The 24,995-nt window shown below is 42.3% G+C and overlaps 1 protein-coding gene across 4 annotated transcripts; it reads left to right on the forward strand.

The window, feature by feature from the left end:
- Nucleotides 1-1,021: 1,021 nt before the first annotated feature.
- LOC139583803 (uncharacterized) lies at nucleotides 1,022-24,981 on the forward strand. Of its 4 annotated transcripts, none has more exons than XM_071415293.1 (17): nucleotides 1,022-1,235; nucleotides 2,866-2,972; nucleotides 3,131-3,276; nucleotides 4,457-4,602; nucleotides 6,466-6,633; nucleotides 6,831-7,284; nucleotides 7,724-7,825; nucleotides 9,006-9,087; nucleotides 11,591-11,814; nucleotides 12,069-12,311; nucleotides 19,060-19,158; nucleotides 19,684-19,877; nucleotides 20,066-20,240; nucleotides 22,588-22,744; nucleotides 23,370-23,523; nucleotides 23,679-23,790; nucleotides 23,984-24,981. In XM_071415293.1, exons 1-17 carry the CDS (start codon nucleotides 1,221-1,223, stop codon nucleotides 24,154-24,156), a joined length of 2,751 nt encoding a protein of 916 aa, XP_071271394.1. In that variant the 5' UTR covers nucleotides 1,022-1,220; the 3' UTR covers nucleotides 24,157-24,981. The 4 variants fall into 4 exon arrangements, with proteins under 4 accessions (XP_071271394.1, XP_071271395.1, XP_071271392.1 ...); XM_071415294.1 differs by having other exon boundaries at nucleotides 9,009-9,087; XM_071415291.1 differs by having other exon boundaries at nucleotides 1,060-1,235; nucleotides 4,451-4,602.
- Nucleotides 24,982-24,995: the final 14 nt, after the last annotated feature.

Raw genomic sequence — 24,995 nt, forward strand, 5'->3', positions numbered from 1 at the left:
CTACAAATACCTAGGTGTCTGGTTAGACTGTAAACTCTCCTTCCAGACTCACATCAAACATCTCCAATCCAAAGTTAAATCTAGAATTGGCTTCCTATTCCGCAACAAAGCATCCTTCACTCATGCTGCCAAACATACCCTTGTAAAACTGACCATTCTACCAATCCTCGACTTCGGTGATGTCATTTACAAAATAGCCTCCAAAACCCTACTCAATAAATTGGATGCAGTCTATCACAGTGCCATCCGTTTTGTCACCAAAGCCCCATATACTACCCACCACTGCGACCTGTACACTCTCGTTGGCTGGCCCTCGCTTCATACTCGTCGCCAAACCCACTGGCTCCAGGTCATCTACAAGACCCTGCTAGGTAAAGTCCCCCCTTATCTCAGCTCGCTGGTCACCATAGCAGCACCTACCTGTAGCACGCGCTCCAGCAGGTATATCTCTCTGGTCACCCCCAAAACCAATTCTTCCTTTGGCCGCCTCTCCTTCCAGTTCTCTGCTGCCAATGACTGGAACGAACTACAAAAATCTCTGAAACTGGAAACACTTATCTCCCTCACTAGCTTTAAGCACCAGCTGTCAGAGCAGCTCATAGATTACTGCACCTGTACATAGCCCATCTATAATTTAGCCCAAACAACTACCTCTTTACCTACTGTATTTATTTATTTTGCTCCTTTGCACCCCATCATTTCTATCTCTACTTTACACTTTCTTCCACTGCAAACCAACCATTCCAGTGTTGTTGTTTTTTACTTGCTATATTGTATTTACTTCGCCACCATGGCCTTTTTATATTTTTATTTATTTATATATATATTTTGTTTGCCTTCACCTCCCTTATCTCACCTCACTTGCTCACATTGTATATAGACTTATTTTTCACTGTATTATTGACTGTATGTTTGTTTTACTCCATGTGTAACTATGTGTTGTTGTATGTGTCGAACTGCTTTGCTTTATCTTGGCCAGGTCGCAATTGTAAATGAGAACGTGTTCTCAATTTGCCTACCTGGTTAAATAAAGGTGAAATAAATAAATGCCCATATAGCATTTGCTTGTGTCATATCGAAGAAGACCCCGTACAGTAGGTGGCGGCAATACAATAATACGTGTAGTCTTCGATAAAACTTTAAAGAAGAAGAAGAAGCTAGGGCAAAAATAATAACAGTGGGGTTCATTAGAGACCCGAAGAATCACTGAAACTGAAAGTATGGATTCCACTCCGGTAAGACTCAGCTAGACAATTCTAAAGAATAACAGTTATGACAACAGTTGGTACAGTAAGTAGTAGCTAGCTGGCTGATACATCAGACTGTTACCATTGTCTTCCACTTCGATTCTAAAAAGGACGACTAGTTACCGTTAGCTTGCTTCGTTAGCACATCCTCCATTGTAAATTCCCGTAGCAGAAGTTAGCTTGCTAGCATGACTGTAAGCTAGCTAGTTGGTTATCTACAGCAGTGGTTCCAAAACTGTGGGTCGTGCCCCCAGGGGTTGGCGCACACCAAAAAAACATGTTACTTTTTTATTTGAAAGGAACTAAGTCCGGCTTTAAAGTTACTCTTGAAAGTTGTGTATAGTAGAATTTCATCATCAGTTCCTCTTGTCATTTTAGTCATTGCCTAACGTTACCTTAGAGTTATTGTCCAGATCAGCTAGCCCAAGTCAGCTAACGTTTTTTTAATTTAGTTTTTTAGCCCATAGATATTGTTGTCATTTTTTTTGTCACTCAAATATCACATGAATCCACATTAGACATGGCAAAATGTTTAGAATTGCAAGAAAATTAGCTTTAAAACTGCTAAATTCTGTACACCAACAGGAGGGGTGTGAACAGTTTTTCATGAGCAGCGCTTGTGCCCATAAAAATAGGCGTGGCGGGTGAAGTTCCGCAGTAGGGGGCTCCGAGTGAAGGAGTTTGGGAACCCCTGATCTACAGCAAGATACAAAGCCAAAGAGCCCTGTTTATTTAACCAGTTAATAATATATTATTATTTTACAATGAAGGCCTACCCCGACAAATCCTAACCCGGACGACGCTGGGCCAATTGTGAGCTGTCCTATGTGACTCCCAATCACGGCTGGTTGTGATACAGCCTGGAATCGAACGAGGGTCTATAGTGACGCCTCTAGCACAGAGATGCAGTGCCTTAGACAGCTGCGCCACTCGGGAGCCTGAGGTTAGAGTGAGATAAAATAAAATACCCAGACTTTTATAATTTCCCTGAAGAAGGGAAGTATAGCCCGAGTGATTGACTGTCATCATGACACTTTGACGTTTCTAATCTATAGAGATAACTAGTTAACGTTAGTGCTAACCAGAACCATATGACTCTGGTGCTAACTACCTGTGCTGTGTAATGTAATCAAGTAAGAATCTAGCTATCTATTTGTTTTGCTAAGTTCAAGAGCTCATAGCTAACTCATGGGCATTGGAAGTAAACAATACAGCTAGATACCAATTAAACTAGCTAACTAGTTGAAAATACATGGGAAACTGTTGCGCTTCATCAGACCTAGAAAACAAGCGTGTCTGACAGCACAGCATTTCCACATAATATCTAATGTTAGGCTAGCTAGCTTCAATCAGCTGCTGTCTTTGGTCTAACTTGCGGAAAAAATCAGAGACACTCCTCATCAGTCACACTTCACTTCTTTGAGGCATCAGTGACACTGTTAAGTTGTTACCTACTGATTTGTCTTTGTAGGGCATCTTCTCCTGATTGGTCTGCTCAAAGACACCAGGGGCACCGTTTGCAGGGCACGAGTCGGTTTGTGCATACTGTACGTGTATGCTCGCCTTTTCTTAGGACTGTTTCCCGTTTCTCACACCCTATGGCATTGTTGTGTTGCAGACTATTGGGGAGTTGTTCCGTACCCTGTGTGAGATGGGCTTCAGTGAGGAGCAGATCCAGTCTGCCTTGCAGGCAGGACACTTCTCTGTGCCTGACGCAGCTGAATGGTGAGTCCTCCCAAACCATAACCTTGTAATAATGGACAGGCAAGGAACTATGTTTTCCAGTGTCAAACAGGATTGGTAACTGACAAGTGTTGTCAATAACTGAACATGTCAAATATTGAATGTTGTTTATCTATATTTTCTCAATGTGTTTATGGTAGGCTCTTACAAGGTGAAAGTCTGAGGCACAAGCTGGTCAAAAATCCATCCCAGCCAGTTGGAACGTCATTTGCTGCATTCAACCCTCCCAAAGATGCAGAGAACTCTTGCACATCACAGGCACAGACATCGCCCACTGACAGTAGAGGTATGACACACCATTTTAAGAGTCATTAGATATTTGTTTTCCATGGTTGATTGCATACTGTAATGTAATAGTCCTGTGTCTTATTGTGCACAATTGACCCCTGCTCAGTCATTTACCCCTTTTGTACAAGTCAAATACCTATCTTGTAAAACTTATAGCAGCAGACTGGCTTTGCCTTGTTTGTAGCCTAATTTATCAGACTGTGATAGCAGGTATTAGTCTGAGACAATGCTATACAAGCCAGAATGTTAAATACTCTACCTGTTGTCTGTGCGGTTGGTCCTTATGACTCTAGAAATGTATATTATTAATCACACTTTTCAAAACGCTTGTACTGCCGTTGAGATTTCATCACCTGATACATGCGCAAATCCATGTAGAAGCCTGCAAGACTTTGGTTAGTATGCATGCATGGTGGGCATGTACTTAACTCTTGTGCGCGTGCCTCAGGTGATTAACAAACAATCGTGGGAGCAGCACACAGAAACCTGTGTTTTTGAAGTCAGTTTAATGATACTTTCCTGTGGATATTTTGTTTAAACTTTCCAACAACGATGGGATCAGCGGGCAACCGGTAGAGTAGGTTCAAATGAAATGTATTCAACATTCTGACTTGTGAAGGAACTGTTGAGAATTTTACAGACAAGAATGGACTCTTCAGTCCACACTCTGGAATTTGGGGGATGCTACCTTGTTTCCAGCTGCAGATACAAGGGAACTTTGTACAGGACAGGCCATTCTATATAATTTGCAGGAATTATCCAAGCTTTTTGTTTCCAAGCTAATCTCCCTCCCTCATCTTTTCAAGAATGCTTATTTTTTATATAGTGATGCCATTTTAGTACACCCCAGACACATTTCTGTCTTATAATTGTAGCCTTAAATGTATTACTTTACTGAAGCTTGAGGCTAAACATCCCCTTACTCCGGTCATAGCAGCTAGGTATTTGACCCTTTATTTCAGGACAGTTCTTTCTGTTTAAATTGTTTTGTTTTTTAAAAGTATTTTGTAAGTTTATTGGCTAGATAGAGGTGAAAGGAGAGCGTGCTGAAAGAGAATTGAGATGGATTTGAACCCATCCTGGCAGTGGTACAACATGCAGTACATGTGCTTCAGAGGCAGCGGCTTAGACCGCTAGGCCACTCTGTTTCTAATGTGTGCCTGAATGCCCAGCTTTAGTCCTGGGACCCCCACAGCCCTCCAGTCCATCCACAGACACCCCGCCGTTGGAGTCCCGTATCAGGCAGGACAAGAGTGACTTCCAGGAGCAGCAGAGGATGCGTGTAGCCAACGAGGCCAGGAATGAGAGGAGGCAGAAGAAACAGGTCAGCAGCACCTGCCTGATTGATCAGCTGAAACACACTGAGCGCGCACACACACACACACATATATACACACACACATTTAAACACACTCAGCATAGTCACAGGGTGGTACTTGCTAGTGTTACATACTTCAGTGCACACAATTGATACAGAATATTGGTTTATTCAAATCATTGAGACTATATCTTCAGCCTTTTTGCAAACAAGTCACACTCAGACATGACATGATTCCCGACATACTGACGTACTGTACCAGGTAAATGTTTGGACACACCTACTCATTCCAGGGTTTTTCTTTATTTTTACTATTTTCTACATTGTAGAATAATAGTTTTGATGTCTTCACTATGAAATAACACATGGAATCATGTAGTAACCAAAAAAGTCTTAAACAAATCAAAATGTATTTTATATTTGAGATTCTTCAAAGTAGCCTCCCTTTGCCTTGATGACAGCTTTGCACACTCTTGGCATTCTCTCAACCAGCTTCATGAGGTAGTCACCTGGAATGCATTTCAATTAACAGGTCTACCTTAAGTTCATTTGTGGAATTTCTCTCCTTCTTAATGCGTTTGAGCCAATCAGTTGTGTTGTGACAAGGTAGGGGTGGTATACAGAAGATAGCCCTATTTGGTAAAAGACCAAGTCCATATTATGGCAAGAACAGCTCAAATAAGCAAAGAGAAACGACAGTCCATCATTACTTTAAGACATGAAGGTCAGTCAGTAAGGAACATTTCAAGAACTTTTAAAGTTTCTTCAAGTACAGTTGCAAAAACCGTCAATCGCTATGATGAAACGAGCTCTCATGAGGACCGCCACAGGAAAGGAAGACCGAGTTACCTCTGCTGCAGAGAGTTCATGAGTTAACTGCACCTCAGATTGCATCCCAAGTAAATGCTTCAGAGTTCAAGTAACAGACTCATCTAAACATCAACTGTTCAGAGGAGACTGCGTGAATCAGGCCTTCATGGCCGAGTTACTGAAAAGAAACCTCTACTAAAGGAAACCAATAAGAAGACTTTCTTGGGTCAAGAAACACAAGCAATGGACATTAAACATATTTGCAGTCTAAAACAGATGACCCCTCTCACTCTCTGTAACAGTTGTTACACAAATGACCATGGCTTTGAACTTGATGACCACTGCAGCCCCATTTACAGTAGGATTTAATCTACTGTCCCTTGGGAATCTTTATTTTTTTTACAGCAGGTCAAGTGAACCAGTATAGAAATCCATTGAACTAACCTTCCATGTCCTGCGGTGATGGTGTGAGGGTGCTTCGCTGGTGACACTGTCAGTGATTTATTTAGAATTCAAGGCACACTTCACCAGCATGGCTACCACAGCATTCTGCAGCGGTACTCCATCCCATCTGGTTTCGCTTAGTGGGACTATGTCCCAAAACACACCTCCAGGCTGTGTAAGGGCTGTTTGACCAAGAAGGAGAGTGATGGAGTGCTGCATCAGCTGACCTGGCCACTGCAATCACCCAACCTCAACCCAATTGAGATGGTTTGGGATGAGTTGGACCAAAGAGTGAAGGAAAAGCAGTGCTTAGCGTAAGTGGGAACTCCTTCAAGACTGTTGGAAAAGCATTCCTCATGAAGCTGGTTGAGAGAATGTCAAGAGTGTGCAAAGCTGTCATCAAGGCAAAGGGTGGCTACTTTGAGGAATCTCAAGTATAAAATATAATTTGATTTAACACTTTTTTGGTTACTAGATGATTCCATATGTTTTTTCATAGTTTTGATGTCTTCACTATTATTCTACAATGTAGAAAATAGTAAAACTAAAGAAAAATCCTTGAATGAGTAGGTGTGTCTAAACTTTTGACTGTTACTGTATGTGTTGTTCCCTCAGGAGCGTGAGCTGGTGCTGAAGCGTATTGCAGAGGACCGGAGAAGCTTGCAGGAGAAGAAGACCCAGCCGAGCACCCCCACTGAGACCACGTCCCCTCCAGGCAGCAGCGAAGGCCAGAGGCTGGGGGGTACGGTCCAGACCAGTGTGGAACACAACTGCATCCTCATGGTGAAGCTATACCCTCCTCCTCTGGCAATGTTTACATATGCCTAGCTGCATAGGTAGACTTCCGTCTTGATTGTTGATTTGAGAGCATCCCTATTGGTTTATTGGAGAGGCGTGCATGAATTGTGTAGCCTAGTTTAGATGGAGATTGAGGTGGTATGATGTAATGGAGGTTTCACCCTCTCTCTGTGTCCCTGTAGATCCGGCTGCCCTCTGGGGAGTCCATGAGGGAGCGCTTCCCAGCCGACGCACCTCTGCGCAGTGTGGTGGAGCGCATCTCTGGGCGCCACCCCTCCCTGGCTTCCTTCTCTCTCCTCCAGGGGTTTCCCCGGAAACGCTTTGGGGAGGCGGAGTTGGCCTGCTCCTTGCGCTCCCTGGGCCTCATGCCCAATGCTGCCCTCTGCATCCAGACCACGCCCCCAGAGACACCCCAGGACCCACCCAGCCCAGCTGCACACCTCTTATTGGGCCAGGAGGAGGGAGTGGTTCCACCTCCTGCGTCTCCCCAGCCACAGATACCAGTGCTGGAGGAGGGAGGGATGGAGGATCCCGCTCTGCCCCCACCTCTGCCTCACCTGTTGTGGGAAGAAGCAGTGGGCTACGCAGGCATCCCCGGTGTTGGTCCCCCAGTGACCGGACCTTCTCACTCCTGGGGTAAGATTTGCGTGTGGCATATGGAGATCCCATTCAGAATGTAATTTATCCACTCACAGCCATCTTCAATATCCTAGCTGATGACTTGTCAGGTATTTTTCTACCTTCAGAAATGTATTTCCTCTGAGTATAAATGGTTATTCTGTACCCTGTAACGCTGTATAATTGCCTTACTTACGCAGGAAATTACATTATGGACCCACTAGTTTGAGGCATCACTTTGTGATGACACCATAACACCATTACAGGCACTGAGTTTATTTCAGGCATTCTCTGGGTTAGCTGAATGTTTCCCATAGGTTCAGATCTAGGATCAGCTTCCGGTCCCCCAATCCTAACCTTAACCATGAGTGGGGAAAATGTGAAACTGACCCAAGATCAGCATCTAGCGGCAACTTCACTCTACACCAAAGTTTTGATGCTGTTTTTTTACTGACAGGACGTGGCCAGAAGCTGAATCCTGGTGATGCAGAGGAGGCTGCCAGCTCAGAAGATGAAGAGATGCCAGAGGGGGGGGGAGAGCCACCCTTCCCCTTCAATGGTACTGCCCCCTCTGTTTGGAATTGACTCTTACCCTGTGCCCTGCCCCTGACTCTCAGCCCTTCCTCTCTTTCTTTTCTCTTTCCTCTGAACTCTGTGTTCTTTGCAGTCTGAAACAGATGACCCCTCTCACTCTCTGCAACAGTTGTTGCACAAATGACCATGGCTTTGAACTTGATGACCACTGCAGCCCCGTTTGCAGTAGGATTTAATCTACTGTCCCTTGGGATTGTATTATTTTATTTTTTTACAGCAGGTCAAGTGAACCAGTGTGTAGAAATCCACTGAACTAACCTTCCATGTCCTGCGGTCATGATAGGGAGCCAACTGGGCAGTTAATGATGTGAGATCTCCTTTCTATCGCCTCTTTGACCGTGAGAAAGCTACTTTGATTGGGAGATAGCAGGTGAATGCCCCCGACTGTCCCACTTTCGCCGGTTGGCGCTGCACTCATCAAAAAAACAAAAAGCTGTCTCTGAGGCATTCTGACAGACAGTAATCCTTGTGTGACACTGCGTTTGTGAAGCTCGTTGCCGGGGATTCCTTTTTACAGAGGAAGATGAAGATTGTGATTGTAGAGAAGATGTTGGTGAGAGGCATGTGATAGCCTATGTCTTGAAGACATTCATTCAGATTGTTAAATAGCTTTGATATTTGGCTGAAGTAATTCAACCTGTACGGCTGTTAGAATTCATAGAGATTTTGGTGTGAGTGTTGAGTGTGTTTCTGTATTATAAAGGCCTTAAGTAATAACTGTGGTTAAAGGCCCAGTGCAGTCAAAAACTAGATTTTTTTTTTTTCTTCCTGTGTTTTTATATTTCCACACCATGAGGTTGGAAAAGTACTGTGATATGATAATGCCCTTTTAGTGTAAGAGTTGTTTGAAAAGCTTTATCCCACTGTTTTAGTGGTGACATGGTGGTAAATCAGCTATTAGACCTATAATAAAGAGTTCCAAACCTCTCTGGCAATAACAGCTAATTTTCAGTTTTCCCCTCCCCACTCAGACCACTCCCAGACAATCCTAGCAAAATTCTTGCTTAAGAAATTGCTCTTTGCTAAGAAGCTTGTTGGTTTTCATTTAAAATGGTCAAAAACAATCACAGTAAGGTACTTAATTGTTACCCAGAAATTGGTTTGATATTGAGATAAAAATGTCTATATTGGACCTTCAACTCCAGCAGGTATGCCCCGGTTACCCTTCTTCCCAGAGAACCGGATGGAGCCCAGACACCATTGGCCAGACCAGGGGAACAGACTCCGGTGAGTGCCCAGCCTAAACCTAGCCTATATCATAGCCATGCTATCGCCTCCACAGGAAACTCAACGTTGGTCACGCACAGTCATTATATACTTCTTACACAAAGAACTGCTTGCCTCTCCTAAGGGGTTCTCGCAGCCTAAATGTCTAATAGAGGGAAGTGATGAGTGCTTTAAAGCCTATTGAGCTGCAAGAAGATTTCAACCTTGTACAGGCCTCTGGTGCTCGAAGAGATAAGGAGCCAGCAGCAAATCACTCCTTTGTGCTCTGTGAGAAGAGGAAAACTAGACAGTCATGGAAAATTACCAGTTGAATAGCACTATACAACTCAACCATTTTACATAGAATTTGGACTATAACTATGTCCTAGCCTTGTCTGAATCCTGGCTTAGGAAGGCCACCCAAAATCCTGAAATGTCCATCCCTAACTATAAAATTTTCCGACAAGATAGAACTGCCAAAGGGAGCGGAGTTAGCCTGCAGAGTTCTGTCATACTATCCAGGTCTGTGCCCAAACAATTTGAGCTTCTTCTTTTAAAAATCCACCTTTCCAGAAACAAGTCTCTCACCATTGCCGCTTGTTATAGACCCCCTTCAGCCCCCAGCTATGCCCTGTACACCATATGTGAATTTATTGCCCCCGATCTATCTTCAGAGTTCGTAATGTCAGGTGACCTAAACTGGGACTTGCTTAACACCCCGGCCGTCCTACAATCTAAGCTAGATGGCCCTGGAAGTCTCTATGGGGGTGCGACAGGGCTCAATTCTCGGGCTGACTCTTTTCTCTGTATATATCAATGATGTCGCTCTTGCTGCTGGTGATGCTCTGATCCACCTCTACGCAGACGACGCCATTTTGTATACATCTTGCCCTTCTTTGGACACTTTGCTAACAAACCTCCAAATGAGCTTCAACTCCTCCATACAACACTCCTTCCGTGGCCTCCAACTGCTTTTAAATGCTAGTAAAACTAAGTGCATGCTCTTCAACCGATTGCTGCCCGCACCCTCCTGCCTGACTAGCATCACTATTCTGGACGGTTCTAACCTAGAATATGTGGACAACTACAAATACCTAGGTGTCTGGTTAGACTGTAAACTCTCCTTCCAGACTCACATTAAGCATCTCCAATCCAAAATTAAATCTAGAATCAGCTTCCTATTTCGCAACAAAGCCTCCTTCACTCATGCCGCCAAACATACCCTCGTAAAACTGACTATCCTGCTGATCCTTGACTTCGGCGATGTCATTTACAAAATAGCCAACACTCTACTCAGCAAATGGGATGTAGTCTATCACAGTGCCATCCGTTTTATCACCAAAGCCCCATATAATACCCACCACTGCGACCTCTATGCTCTCGTTGGCTGGCCCTCACTACATATCCGTCGCCAAACCCACTGGCTCCCGGTCATCTATAAGTCTTTGCTAGGTAAAGCCTCGCCTTATCTCAGCTCACTGGTCACCATAGCAACACCCTCCCGTAGCACGCGCTCCAGCAGGTATATTTCACTGGTCATCCCCAAAGCCAACACTTGCTTTGGCCGCCTTTCCTTCCAGTTCTCTGCTGCAAATGACTGGAATGAATTGCAAAAATCTCTGAAGCTGAAGTCTTATATCTCCCTCTCTAACTTTAAGCATCAGCTGTCAGAACAGCTTACCTATCACTGTACCTGTACACAGCCAATCTGTAAATAGCACACCCGACTACCTCATCCCCATATTATTACTTAATGGGGTGCAAGAGGGTATCTCTACTTGCACATCATCTGCACATATATCACTACAATATTAATGCTAAATTGTAATTATTTTCGCCTCTATGGCCTGTTTATTGCCTACCTCCCACTCTTCTACATTTGCACAAACTGTACATCGATCTTTCTACTTTTCTTTTGTGTTATTGACTGTACATTTGTTTAACTTTGTTGTTATTGTCACACTGCTATGCTTTATCTTGGCCAGGTCGCAGTTGTAAATGAGAATTTTTTCTCAACTGGCCTACCTGATTAAATAAAGGTGAAATAAAAAAATAACAAAATCATTTTTGCCCGAACAAAATGTAATGGGTAACTATAGAAAGTGGATTTCTTTGGTCAACGTGGAGTTTTGATCACCACTGCAACGCCTTGTTATAAACTTGCTTGTTTAACATGTAGATGTGTGCCAAAGGTCAACCGTAAGAGTTGATTTGATGTGTTGGCATGCAGACTTCAAATTTGGCATGTAGGCTTGATGGCATGCTGCCTGAGGAAGGTCCCAGGACCAAAACATTGCTACTATGGACTTGCTCTGTAAATATGAGAGTTTTGTCACATTTTAGCCAGTGTGCACTTGCACATTCCCCGTCATGGATTTTAAGCATTGGCTTGAGGAATTTTTCACCATTGTTAAATCCATGACTGGGAGTGTGCAAGTGTACACAAGGGTGGAGAATCTTGATACAGCCTTTTGTTTAATTAGTTGACTTGATGTGAACATACAAATGTGTGTGTCTCTCTCAGGGAGGGTGTGGTAGGTGACCCAGCAGTGGAGCCAGAGGAGGCTGCAGGTCGCATGGTGCCGGGGGCAGCGGGCCAGGCTGCAGTAGAGCGCCTCCAGAGAGCCGCCCAGGACGACCCTCAGGCCTCCCAAGGCCACCCGTCTCCGCCCAAGAGACCCTTCAGAACGCCCAGTGTCCCCTCCCTTTGTGTCATGGCCACCCGGGCCACCGTCAACCTCATGACAGGTCAGAGAACAACTTTAAAGTCCAACACTGTTATTTGCACTCAAACATTGTTAAAGGGGCCTCACTGCTAGCCAAGACAATGACCTAGCCAAATGACTGTTGTCCCAACTATCTCACCTCAGAAATGGTCAGAATTGTACATACAATGATATTGGTTGTGGTTTATTGCAGTTGTGTAAAAATTCCTGCGCAAGATCACAGAAAGATGTCATGGCAGGAAAGCTGCATAGAAAATATATTTCCTCCTCCCTCAGCTCCCAGCATGCAGTACAGCAGCAGTCTGTCATGTCTGACCCCCGAGCTGGCAGAGCTCCTGCTCAGTCACATGTCCCGTGAGAGGCTCCTTCGCCCACGCACCTTGGAGCTCTTCTTTGGCTGCCCAATGCAGAAATTTGTCCTCAACTGCTACCCGTACTCTACCAATGAGCTGCTCCGGCAGCTACGGGCCTTCACTGCACTGAAGCACCTGAGCCTGGTCAACTCTCCTCTCATCACAGGTACACATTTTACCTTGACAGCATTGGTACTGACTGAGTATGCATCCCAAATGGCACCCTATTCTGTATAGTGCACTACTTTTGCTATATGGCAACACTATTGTCAACGCCACATGAATGTCAAGTTAAGGAATACAGATGGGTCGTACAACCAATTAGGTGCCTTTTGAGAAGTGTAAAAAAACATTATGGTTTCACCTAATTTTAACATTCTGTCAAAGAGCACATGTTCCACTTAATAAAAACATATATTTTCCCGTCACGAGGCTAAATACAAAAATGACTATAGTAAGTGCCTATTAAAGATGCACTATGCAGAAATCGCTCCGCAATTTCCTGGTAGCAAAAATTCTAATAGTTGGCCTAATTTCAGTTTGTGACAAAACAAGTAAGTATAGTGTAGAGAATCATTGTACCATCTAAACCGCTATTAAATATATTTTCCGTTTTATTTTCAGCTGTTTGAAGCTGTGTACAAAACCGAAAGTAAAAGACTCAAAACAAAATTTAAGAGCGGGAAGCATAGAACAGATCTACCGCTTTTTAGACTTGCCAAAAAGTCATAAGTCACATATTGTAACTTTTTAAGTGCCAAATAAAGTAACAAGGTTGACTGTACAAGGGTTGACGTTTTCATCTTAAAATACAGGGGGTGCTGTTTCCACTTTGGAAAATATCGTCTCCAAATTAAACTGCCTCATACTCAATTCTTGCTCGTACAATATGCATATTATTATTACTATTGGATAGAAAACAATCTCTAGTTTCTAAAACCGTTTGAATTATGTCTGTGGGTGAACCAGAACTCTTTCTACAGCGAAAATCATGACAGGACATGCGAAGGTCTGAAAACTAGGCTCTGTTCTGAGATCAGTTTAAAACTCTATGTGCCCTATGGGTCGAAATGAACTGCACCCGCCTTCCCCTGGATGTTAGTAACCAATGAGAAGTGGAATGGAGTCTCTACGTATTTCTCAGAGTTTATAAAAGGCCATGGAGTGACATGTCCGTTCTTTTGGACGCTCCTCAAGACGCAAGAGAGGACATCAGAATGGCATGCTCAAAAGCTCTCGTTATCGGGCTAAGATATATCCGTCTGTGATTTAATTCGATATAGGTGTTAGAAACATCATAACGAAGTTATTTTAAACCGATTTATATCAGTTTATGCGAGTATATTGCTATTTTCTGAATTTTCGTAGTATTGCGCTTTGAGGATTTGGACATGTGTGTGCCACGTAGCTATTGTTAGCTGCTAGTTCCGAAGTTGAAGAGGACGTTTTACAACAAAGCAACGATTCTTTTGGACAAAGGACACCTTGCCCAAGATACTGATGGAAGCTCATCCAAAAGTAAGAGCTATTTATGATTTTATTCCGTATTTATGTGGAAAAATGTAAACGCATTTGTCGGCCATTGTTGCGGCACTAGTCTGGCTGTAACGCACACTGTATGTCTAGTAACGTTAATTTTAAAAATCTAACTCAGCGGTTGCATTAATAACTAATGCATCTTTAGCTGTCCAACCTGTATTTTTTTAGTCAATCTAATCGATAAATAATCGTAAACATAGGTGCCTTTCCAAGATGGCGCCGGCCAGAATGCATGCCATGTTTTGACAGATTACATTGCATAACCACGATTTGTGATGCTAAATATGCACATTTTCGAACAAACTCTATATGCATTGTGTAATATGATGTTACAGGACTGTCATCTGAAGAATTCTGAGAAGGTTAGTGAAAAAATTCATATATTTTGGTGGGGATAACGTTATCGCTCTTTTTGCCTTGAATCAATGCTGGGGTGATGTTAGCTCATGTGGTATGCTAATATAACGATATATTGTGTTTTCGCTGTAAAACACTTGGAAAATCTGAAGTATTGTCTGGATTCACAAGATCTGTGTCTTTCAATTGCTGTACGCTGTGTATTTTTAAGAAATGTTTTATGATGAGTAATTAGGTAATACACGTTGCTCTCTGTAGTTATTCTAGTCGCTTTGGTGAGTTTTGTGATAGTGGCTGCAATGGTAAACTATGATTTATACCTGAAAAATGCACATTTTTCTAAAAAAAACATATGCTATACCATAAATATGTTATCAGACTGTCATCTTATGAAGTTGTTTCTTGGTTAGTGGCTATATATATCTTTATTTAGTCGAATTAGTGATAGCTACTGATGGAGTAAAAAACTGGTGGAGTAAAAAAAGTGGTGTCTTTTGCTAACGTGGTTAGCTAATAGATTTACATATTGTGTCTTCCCTGTAAAACATTTTAAAAATCAGAAATGATGGCTGGATTCACAAGAAGTGTATCTTTCATCTGGTGTCTTGGACTTGTGATTTAATGATATTTAGATGCTAGTATTTACTTGTGACGCTATGCTAGGCTATGCTAGTCAGCTTTTTTACTGTGGGGGGTGCTCCCGGATCCGGGTTTGGGAGGAACTAGAAGTTAAGTCAGCCATAAATCCCCTCTGTGTGTGTGTGAGTGCAACAGGGATTGGCAATTGAATTCAAGTTCCATCCTCCAAAAAAGTGTCTACCTTGTTTATCTATGGGTAACAGGGTTACCTTGTTATGCTCGACCAGCTCAGTTTTTTTCTTATTTTTCGTTGTTGACTATACTGATAACACAGTAAGAACAGGTAGAGGGCAGAATACACACGGCTCATCTACCAAATCAACCCCCCCCCAATGCTCACTCCATAACCAGACTTAAAAGCAGGCATGGTGGGGGGAAATAAATACAAAGCTATTGTTAAAGAGTAAAATAATGATACAAATAAATTGGTTGGGTTATGGAGTTGTGAAATTAGCTGGGTCCATGTCTTCTACAAAGGATAGGAAAGGTTGCCAGATATTATAAAATGGAATTGCAGAACTCCTAACAGAGTAGCGTATTTTCTCAAGCTTGATATGTTGCATAACTTCCTTTAACCAATGGTTAAAAGTAGGAGGAAATCGATCCTTCCACTTAAGTAGTATGACGTCTAGCTAGAAGAGTAGTAAATGCCAGCATATTGCCCATATAACTGTTTAGAGGGGCCTCCTGTGGTGCCACTCTGAATAATGCAATAAAGGCAGACGGTTCTATAGGTGTCTCCAGTATCTTAGAAAACTCAAATGGATATCCAGAAATCTGTCAATTTCGGGCATGTCCAAAACATGTGCAATAAAGTAGAAAAAGCCTGCTTACATCAGTCACAGGTGGGATCTATATCTGGTGTAATCTTGGATAATTTTAACCTTTTGAACTATTTTAAATGGAATTACAGCATATAGATGAAGAATGTATTCTCTTAAGTATACTCTGCCAAGTTTCTTCTGAAAGTTGTTCACATGAATCCTCTTCCCATTGGTTCTTAAGAGTTCAAGGAATCCAGATTGTGCGAGTTTAATAACTTATAGATCATGCTTATGCCACCTTTGATATAAGGGTTCACTTTAAAAATAGAATCCAGAAGGGAGTTAGGTGGGTGTGATGGGAAGCGACTAGAGTATGAAGATGCTAAACTACGCAAATGCAGGTATCTAAAGAAATGGGATCTAGGAATATTAAACTTTTGTACTAAATGTTCAAAAGATGCAAAATCCATATCAATATACAAGTCGTTCAGTGAGGAGATCCCTTTTCCAGAGCAGATATGAGACGCCCGGTCTAATAATGATGGAGAGAATGTATGGTTCTTTAATAATGGGGCAGAAGTTAAATTCCCTGAGACCAAACGATCGCCTGTACTATTTCCCGATTTTTAGAGAATGTTTCACAATAGGGTTTTTAGTGTATTTGAAACAGGCTCAGCTAATGCAAGTTTTGAGCAGAGTAAGGCTTTTTAAGTCGGTGGGGCCACAGGTTGAGATCTCCAAAGTCAACCATTTCCGGCCTTTAACATCAGAGATTTCTGTCATCCAATATAGATTGATTCTTATATTAGCTGGCCAGTAATAATATTGAAAGTTTGGAAGTGCTAGATCACCCTGTGAGCGAGATCTCTTTGTGACCCAAATTCCCAAATATTTCAATTTCTGTGTATTCACTCTGAAGGGCACATGACTAAAATAAGTTTGCCTGGCAGAAGGACTAATAATGACCTATAAACTTTTTAGCAGAACCTGGATCTCTGGAAGACCAGTTACAGGGTCAGACATATATAATAGCATGTCATCTGCATAGAGTGAAACTTTATGCTCTTAAGCCCCCTCTTCGAATACCTTTGATAGTGGTGTTATTACGTATTGCTATGGCTAAAGGCTCAGTTGCGATGGCAAACAGCTGAGGGGATAGAGGTCAACCCTATCTTGTCCCACGTTGACGTTGGAAATGGGATGAAAGGTTATTATTTTTGCACACTGCAGACATAGGGGAGGAGTAAAGGACTTTGATCCAGGACATAAAATTGGGACCGAATCCAAATAGTTTGAGAGTATAAACTAGATAATCCTACTCCACCCGATCAAATTCCTTCTCGTGATAACAATATCTCTGGAGTGTCAGATGAAGAGGGATTATAAAGTCGTCTGATGTTGAAAAAAAGAATGACGATTTTTAATGAAACCTGTTCAATCTGTAGAGATAATGGAGGGAAGGACCGACTCAAAACGGCAGGCAATCATCTTAGAAAGTACCTTTTACATTGCAATTCAGTCAAAAAATTGGCCTATATGAACCACTTTTTTTTTTTTTTTTTTTAGAATAAGTGAAATGCATGCTTGTCTCATTGTCAAAGGTAAAGAATTTGAGGAGAATGATTCCTCATACGGAAAGCAAGAGAGGAGAGAGTTGATCTGAGAATATTTTAAAGGACTCGCTCAGAAATCCGTTGGGTCCAGGGGATTTACCACAATGCATAGATTTAATCACCAACACAATCTCTTCTACAGCTGCTGAGTTAAAATAACAGCTCTCTATCTCAGGTTCAACTGTAGGAATATCAACGTTCTCAAAGAAGGTGTCGAGTAAGGTAGCATTACCAGCGCATTCCGAAATGTATAATTGTGAGTAAAAGTTACGAAAGCATGAATTGACCTCTAAATGATCAATACATTTGTTACCCAGCTCGTCAGTTCTCAGGTATTGTTTTAAGTTGCTGTTCTCTGACGCAGCTGGTGTGCTTCATTGAATTTTTCCCCCGAGATTTACTTATTAGATTTTCAGCTTATCGAGTTGAAAGAAGACCAAACTCTGAAGTGTCAAACGTTGTTTTAGTAAATCTGAGTGTGAATGAGTGTGAATATGCCATATCCAATATTTAATTTGTAAATTCCCCTAGGTGTTGAATATTGCACTTCCTTAATCTTACGCTGTGCAAAATAATTTGGCCCCTTAGATAAGCCTTCATTGATTCCTATACTGTTGGAGGAGACCTTCCAGGGGTTTGATTAAGCTCGAGAAATGGCTCAATTTGAGATTATATAAAAGCAACAAAGGTTTCTTCTGATAGCACTAGTGAGTTAAGCCGCCACGGGCGATTTTAATTAGGCTGTGTATTTGGTATAAATTGATTCATAGTAAGAATGGTCTGAAATGACTATAGCTTGGTAAAGACACTGTGATAAGTGGCAGAAATCAATTGTCTAGGAAAAAATTGTCTATACGTGAGAAGGTCTTATGAACTGGCGAGATAAAAAAAAATATACTCCGTTTGGGTTTTGACTGACAGCCGTTAATAAAGTTGAGCACCGCTCGTGACAAGAAGATGCCCCGAGCCCTCCCGCTGTTTGGAAACTTTTGCACAGTGAGGGAAATGTTGTAAATCAAGAAGAATCAATGTGTTCTGAAAGATGAGGGGATTATAAAAAATACCGCTTAGTCATACAAGCAAAGACTCCATTCTATGCTCATCAAAATTACAATCTGTTTGTCTGATGTGCCTTTTTTGAAAGCCTAACACTACGATTGTATTTTATAACTTAGCTCGCCATTTTGGCAATCAAATAAGCTTTCAAATGATGCCCACCTGACCCAGATTGCAATTTATAATGGAACATGTTTGGATTGAGTAAACAACAACAGTAAATGCGTATTGGTGGGGACGCAGGGCTTTAGTTCCTCAATGGCAAAACTAGGAGAGCAAAAAAAACACCTTTTAGTTGAAGGCTCTTTCCTTGAGTGCATTGAAATGACTTAGAAACACAGTTTGGAGAGGTGTGTGTGTGTGTGGCCACTTGAAGACACCAGTTAGGCCTCTCACTCAAACCCTCGTAATTGTTTTTTCTTATCTTGCGTACTCAAATGTAAATTTAATATTCTTATTATGTTACTGAATGTATCCAGAGTGTTTTCAGATTTCGTTATTGACAAATGCTGTGAAAAGAACAGTGAATGTATAATGCACGTCAAATTAACAGTTTAGTGTTTGGATTCAGTCTTGTGTCAGGTGAACTGTTGTGTCCTCACCTTTTGGTCGGATAATTTCCTCATCTCCAAAGTGTCCTATTTCAATTGCAACCATGGTCATGCAAATGCTTTTCATAGTTCCTTTGTTAGAAACATAAAAATGTGTCCCTATCCAGATAGGCCAATTTCCACGAGGGTAAAGGGTTAAAGGGCTCTTCATTTAATATAACAGGCTTTCAATATTGGTGCACATTTTCTACTTCAAATATCAAAGGGATGCAAAAGGCACTTTTTTTGTGGAATGACCCAAATATAGTCACTTTAAGAACCATATGGCTTGTTTTTATTGCAGTATTGTTGCTATGATACTGAAGGTTCTCTCTCTTTGTCTTCCTGTTTTCCAGACACGGGCCTCTCTGTGTTGTGCAGCTTACTGAAACTGCAGCACCTGAACCTGACCTCATGTAGCAAGCTAACTGACTCCTGTCTGCAACACATCACAGGTGAGGCTCTTCTCTAACCCTGGGTTGTATTCACTAGGCACCAAACTGAAGAAAACAGACTGAAACTGGGAGGGGCTATGCCTGCACTTGTCCAATATGAAACGTTTGTGAACTAATGAATAAGACCCTGGCTACAGCATGGAACGCCTGTGGATGAATGAGGTTTTGAATGTGGAATAGAGGTCAAGGGAGAAGGAAGGGGCAAGCTTTGTAACGCTGAAATTATTTAAGGCCCCCCTAATAACCTAGTAGCCTGCTGCTAAGAACACTAGATCAAAGCATAAGCTGTCTTTTAAAATGATTTAACGTCATCCAAGGTAAAAATAAAAATAATAATTAATGAATTTGGGGAGCATAGTATGGCATGATTGGGGTTTCAACTTAAATGATTGAATTCATAATTATAGGTAAGTGTCAACCATTTTAAATTCACAATAGTTCAACTCCTGTATAAAGTAATGAACACTTGAAAGGAGGACTAAGGTAAAGTGTTTTTTATCTCACCCTGTACCCTTTGTCTCCAAGGATTGAAGAGCCTGTCTTTCCTGTCACTGGACCAGACCAAAGTAAGCGACGTAGGGATGGTGCTGTACCTGCAGTCTGCTCCTTCATCACTCACCCAGCTCAGTCTGAACCAGACCTCAGTCACAGAGGCCACCTTGGCAGCGCTGCCCGCCTGTGTGCCACAGCTACGACTGCTCAGCGTCAAACACACCAAGGTAGCTCTCTCACTCTCATTCTCGCGTTCGCACACATTCTGACACACACACACACAAACAACCACAATAGCTCTGCATTTCAACACACAAACATACACTCATACAGACAGAACCATTAGGCATCAACAACCAACACTGGTATAAGTTGTTTCACTCAGCATAATGATATCTCCTCCTCCTCCCGTCAGGTGAGAGACGTGTCGGCCCTGGCGGCCCTCCCCAGCCTGCAGACCCTCTACCTGGACGGCACGGGGGTGAGGGAGGGCTCTCTGGAGTGCCTGGCCGTCCACTCCACCCTCTCTGCCCTTAGCCTGGCAGGCATCTCTGTCGCAGACGGCAACCACGCCCTCCAGATAATTTCAGGTGAGCTGTGTGTGTGTACTATAATTGGTCAATTTATTATATATAATTTTTTTACGATTGCATCGTCTGTCGATGATGTCTGACAGCCATCGTGATGACACAACAATGGTTTAGCATACTTGAATTCGACTGCTCCACCGGAGTCTTGCAGCGCACGACAGCGCAGCGAGCATTCAGCAGAACAACATGCCAGAGGACCTATTCCCTAATCGCCATAGCCTGAATGTTCTTCACATACAGTGCCTTGCTAAAGAATGCAGACCCCTTGGATTTCTTCACATTTTATTGTTACAAAGTGGGATTAAAATCAATTAATTGTTATTCTTTTGTCAACAATCTACACAAAATACTCTGTCAAAGTGGAAGAAAAATAAGATAAATAAAACATTTGTGACTAAAATATAGTCATTGTAGAAGTATTCAGCCCCTTTGTTTAGGCAAGCCTAAATTAGTTCAGGAGGAAAATGTGGCTTAACAAATCACATACTGAATTGATAATTTTTTAGATTTTTTTGTTGTTGTGGCTAACCCTTCCTCTCTCCCCCATACATACACTACTGTTCAAATGTTTGGGGTCACTTAGACATTTTTCAGAGAAAAGCAACAACAAAAAAGTCAATTTTTAAAATAACATCAAATTGATCAGAAATACAGTGTATACATTGTACATGTTGTAAATGACTATTGTAGCTGGAAATGGTAGATATTCCACAAAAGAATCTGCTATGCGTGTACAGAGGCCCATTATCAGCAACCATCACTCCTGTGTTCCAATGGCACGTTGTGTTAGCTAATCCAAGTTTATCATTTTAAAAGGCTAATTGATCATTAGAAAACCTTTTTGAAATTATGTTAGCACAGCTGAAAACTGTTATTCTGATTTAAAGAAGCAATAAAACTGGCCTTCTTTAGACTAGTTGAGTATCTGGAGCATCAGCGTTTGTGGGTTCGATGACAGGCTCAAAATGGCCAGAAACAAAGACCTTTCTTCTGAAACTCGTCAGTCTAATCTTGTTCTGAGAAATTAAGGCTATTCCATGCGAGAAATTGCCAAGAAACTGAAGATCTCGTACAACGCTGTGTACTACTCCCTCACAGAACAGCGCAAACTATCTCTAACCACAGAATAGAAAGAGGAGTGGGATGCCTCGGAGCACAACAGAGCAAGTGGACAAGTACATTAGTGTCTAGTTTCAGAAACAGATGTCTCACAAGTCCTCAACTGGCAGCTTCATTAAATAGTACCCGCAAAACGCCAGTCTCAACGTCAAAGAGGTGACTCCGGGATGCTGGCCTTCTAGTCAGAGTTGCAAAGAAAAAGCCATATCTCAGACTGGCCAATAAAAATAAAAGATTAATATGGGCAAAAGAACACAAACACTGGACAGAGGAGCTCAGCACAAGGTGCACCTGTGTAATGATCCTGCTGTTTAATCAGTTTCTTGATATGGCACACATGTCAGGTGGATGGATTATCTTGGCAAAGGAGGAATGCTCACTAACAGGGATGTAAACAAAATTTGAGAGAAATAAGCTTTTTGTGGACATTTCTGGGATATTTTATTTCAGCTCATGAAATATGGGACCAACACTTTACATGCTGCGTTTATATTTCTGTTCAGTGTGTCTATAGTTACTACGTGAAATCCCGTCACTTCCTTTTTGTTGTCTGAAACTGTCAAAGTAGCCTAATGAAAGAAGGAATGTTGCAAATGCACTTACCCAGATGATCATGATAAAATAACAATAGCCTACATTGCTATAATATTTATTTTTAAAAGTTAGGCTAATATAACTGATATCTGAGTACTTTTATGGGCAAGAGAAACACAGCCCTACCAATTCTGCAGCCTAGACTAGATTTTAAATTTTAAAAATATATTAAAGAAATAGGCCTAACACTGTTTTTATTTAAACAATTATTAATTTAATGAGATTGTTTGTGGCTTTTGTAACAATTTTAAATAAAAAGGACATTATTACCAAGTCACACTTCTGGTATAACCAATGTGTCCTTCATATTGCATTGTTCCCGCCTATTGACTCCTCCATGCGCAAAGCCCCCAATGATGTTTGAACATGACGATGTCAAACATCGCCCGACCCTAGCATGTACAGCAGGACTATTCAAATCAGGGCCTCAAGGTTTGCAGTACTGCTTTTGATTGATTTGTAATGTTATTGATTTAATGTCATTAATTGGCCAAAGTCCATTCTCCTGTTACCCCAGGTCTTGTACCTGATTTAGAGGGGAATATTGCTGCAGATGTTAATGCTTTGTATGACCGGCACTTTTTTATGTACTGTATTTACTAAACTACTATCTCTCTGTCTGTACCCCCCCCAGGTCTCCGGCTGACCCAGCTGACCCTGCCTGGACGCCACTCGGTGACGGACGCTGGCCTGACCTTCCTCTCCAGACTGTCCCTGCTGTCCGAGTTGGACCTGACTGACTACACACACGTCACTGACCACGGGGTCACCCAGCTGGCCACCATGACCAGGTCAGATCACTCTCATTGCATTTTCTGCATCCCAAATGGCACCCTATTCCTTTTGTACTATTGGTTTTTGCCCAAGCACTACACAGCTGATTTAAAATAATCAACTCATCAAGCTTTGAGTATTTGAATCAGCTGTGTAGTGCCTGGGCAAAAACCAAAATGTGCATCTATGGCGGGCCCCAGGACCGAGTTTGGGAAACGCTGATATAGGGATTATGGTGCCATTTGGGATGCACACATTATCCTCTTTTAGGTGTCAATATGAGACTAATCGTTACCACAGCCAGAGGCAGTAATTAATCCCCCAATTGTTTTTGGGACTAACCAGCTATGTTAGTGCAGAGATGGAACAAAAACTTGCACACTATTGCTCACAAGGACTAGGATCACTCCTCTAGCTGATTCACCAGCATCGCCTACAGTTGCCTCTGTAACATTGCTGTAAATGAAGGAGTGCTGGGTCGTATTCATTAGGAACCAAACAGAAGAAAACAGACTGAAACCGGGTGTGACTACTTGTCCAATAAGAAATGCTTTTTTTTTTGTTCTCTTGCAAAAAGGTTTTGTTACGGTGAACATTAATGAATAAGACCCTGCTAGAAATGCCCCTCTCTCCTGTCTCCAGACTGAAGAGGCTGTCTCTCAGTAACACCCAGGTGACAGACATGGGGTTACCTTCCCTGTGCAGTCTGCAGGAGCTGCTGGAGCTGTGTCTGGACCGCACGGCCGTCACCAGCCGAGGAGTGGCTTCCCTCGTCACCTGTCTGCCGCACCTGCAGGTACGGGACACACATGTAACCCTATAGACAACTATTGTATCAGTCGATAAAACTCTACAAATAAGTAATAGAGCTAACAGAGCTCTGTTATAAAACTGTTGAAACCGCATACTATGATTAGTAGTAGTAGCATTGATGTTGTCTTTATGTTCCAGGTATTAAGCTTGGCCAGTACTCAGGTGGGTGATACGGTGGTGAGGAGAGGTCTGGTCCACTGTGCTCAGCTGTTCAAGCTCAACCTCAGCCGCACACGCATCACTGACCACGGTAAGGCCCCGCTCGTTATCCACAATTACTACCATTGAATTCCAGCATTAATACTCATGGTCATTACCATGGTCTCTTTTTCAATGATGCCCTGTGAATCCCAATTGAGACCAGGGTTTAGAGATGGAATACCAGCATTTAGAGCTGGAAGGAATTTGACATGCATTCTTGTTGTGTATTATGTTTTCCTCAGGACTGAAGTTCCTGAAGCGCATGCGTCTGAGCCAGGTAAATCTGGAAGGCTCAGGTGTGACCCCCTCGGGCATCTCCAACCTCATCGCCTCCTGTCCCCACATCACCAGCATTCGGGCCAGCCACACGCGGGCCATCCCACCTGACCAGGTCTCAGACGACGACAATCAGTAGAGAGACTAAGTATTGAGGTGACCCTCCAGCCCTTTCTGCTGAGGCTCGGGTCTGCTAGCTAGTAGCTACGACTGTGCCCGGTGGTCTTAGCCCCAAGTGTCACGCTGCACCTAGCTGACTGGCTCAGCATAGTCTGGGTGACGATTATCCCAGCTCTGTCTAAATGCACTGCTTCAACTGCAGCTAGTGGACCTAATCGCTCAATCACAAGTCCACTTGTTATTGCTTTTGAAACCTTAGAAGGGTGCCTTCTTGTGCTTCTAAAACGAGAGCCTCTAACGCAGCGTTTCCCAAATTCGATCCTGTTGTTTTCTCTAGCACTACACAGGCAACTAAGATTGGGACTAGATCAGGGATAACACCTAAAATCCAAGATTTTTCTGCCTGAATTCTCTAATGAATCAGTTAACACTACGAAGGTACAATCCGCGTGATCTGCTACTAAAGAGGGCTATGATGATGATCCAGTTCCAACAGTTACCTCCCGTTCAGTAATGTCGATAAATTACATTTTTGGAGGTTTAAGCCAAGGCAGCATTTGGCTACCCAGCAACTGGAAAGCTTAGCATTATGCTAGTGGTTGTAGAAAGAGGTTGGCTTCTCACATCTAGCAGTGGGCTATGATGTGTGTTGCATATTGAGTGTTTGGGTTCAACAGCAAGAATCCAAAGCGGCGATCAGGTCATAAATAGTTCTGCTTCTCATTTTGTTTACACAATGTAAAATACTGTTTATTTTCTTAATGTAAATGGTTTTGGATAATAGCACTGTATTCTCTACATTCTCAAAGGAAAATACTAAATGAATAAAAACTGCGTTTTTGAATGTGTTTTATTTAT

This window comes from Salvelinus alpinus, chromosome 8 (genome assembly GCF_045679555.1).
Source record: "Salvelinus alpinus chromosome 8, SLU_Salpinus.1, whole genome shotgun sequence".
NCBI lineage: Eukaryota > Metazoa > Chordata > Actinopteri > Salmoniformes > Salmonidae > Salvelinus > Salvelinus alpinus.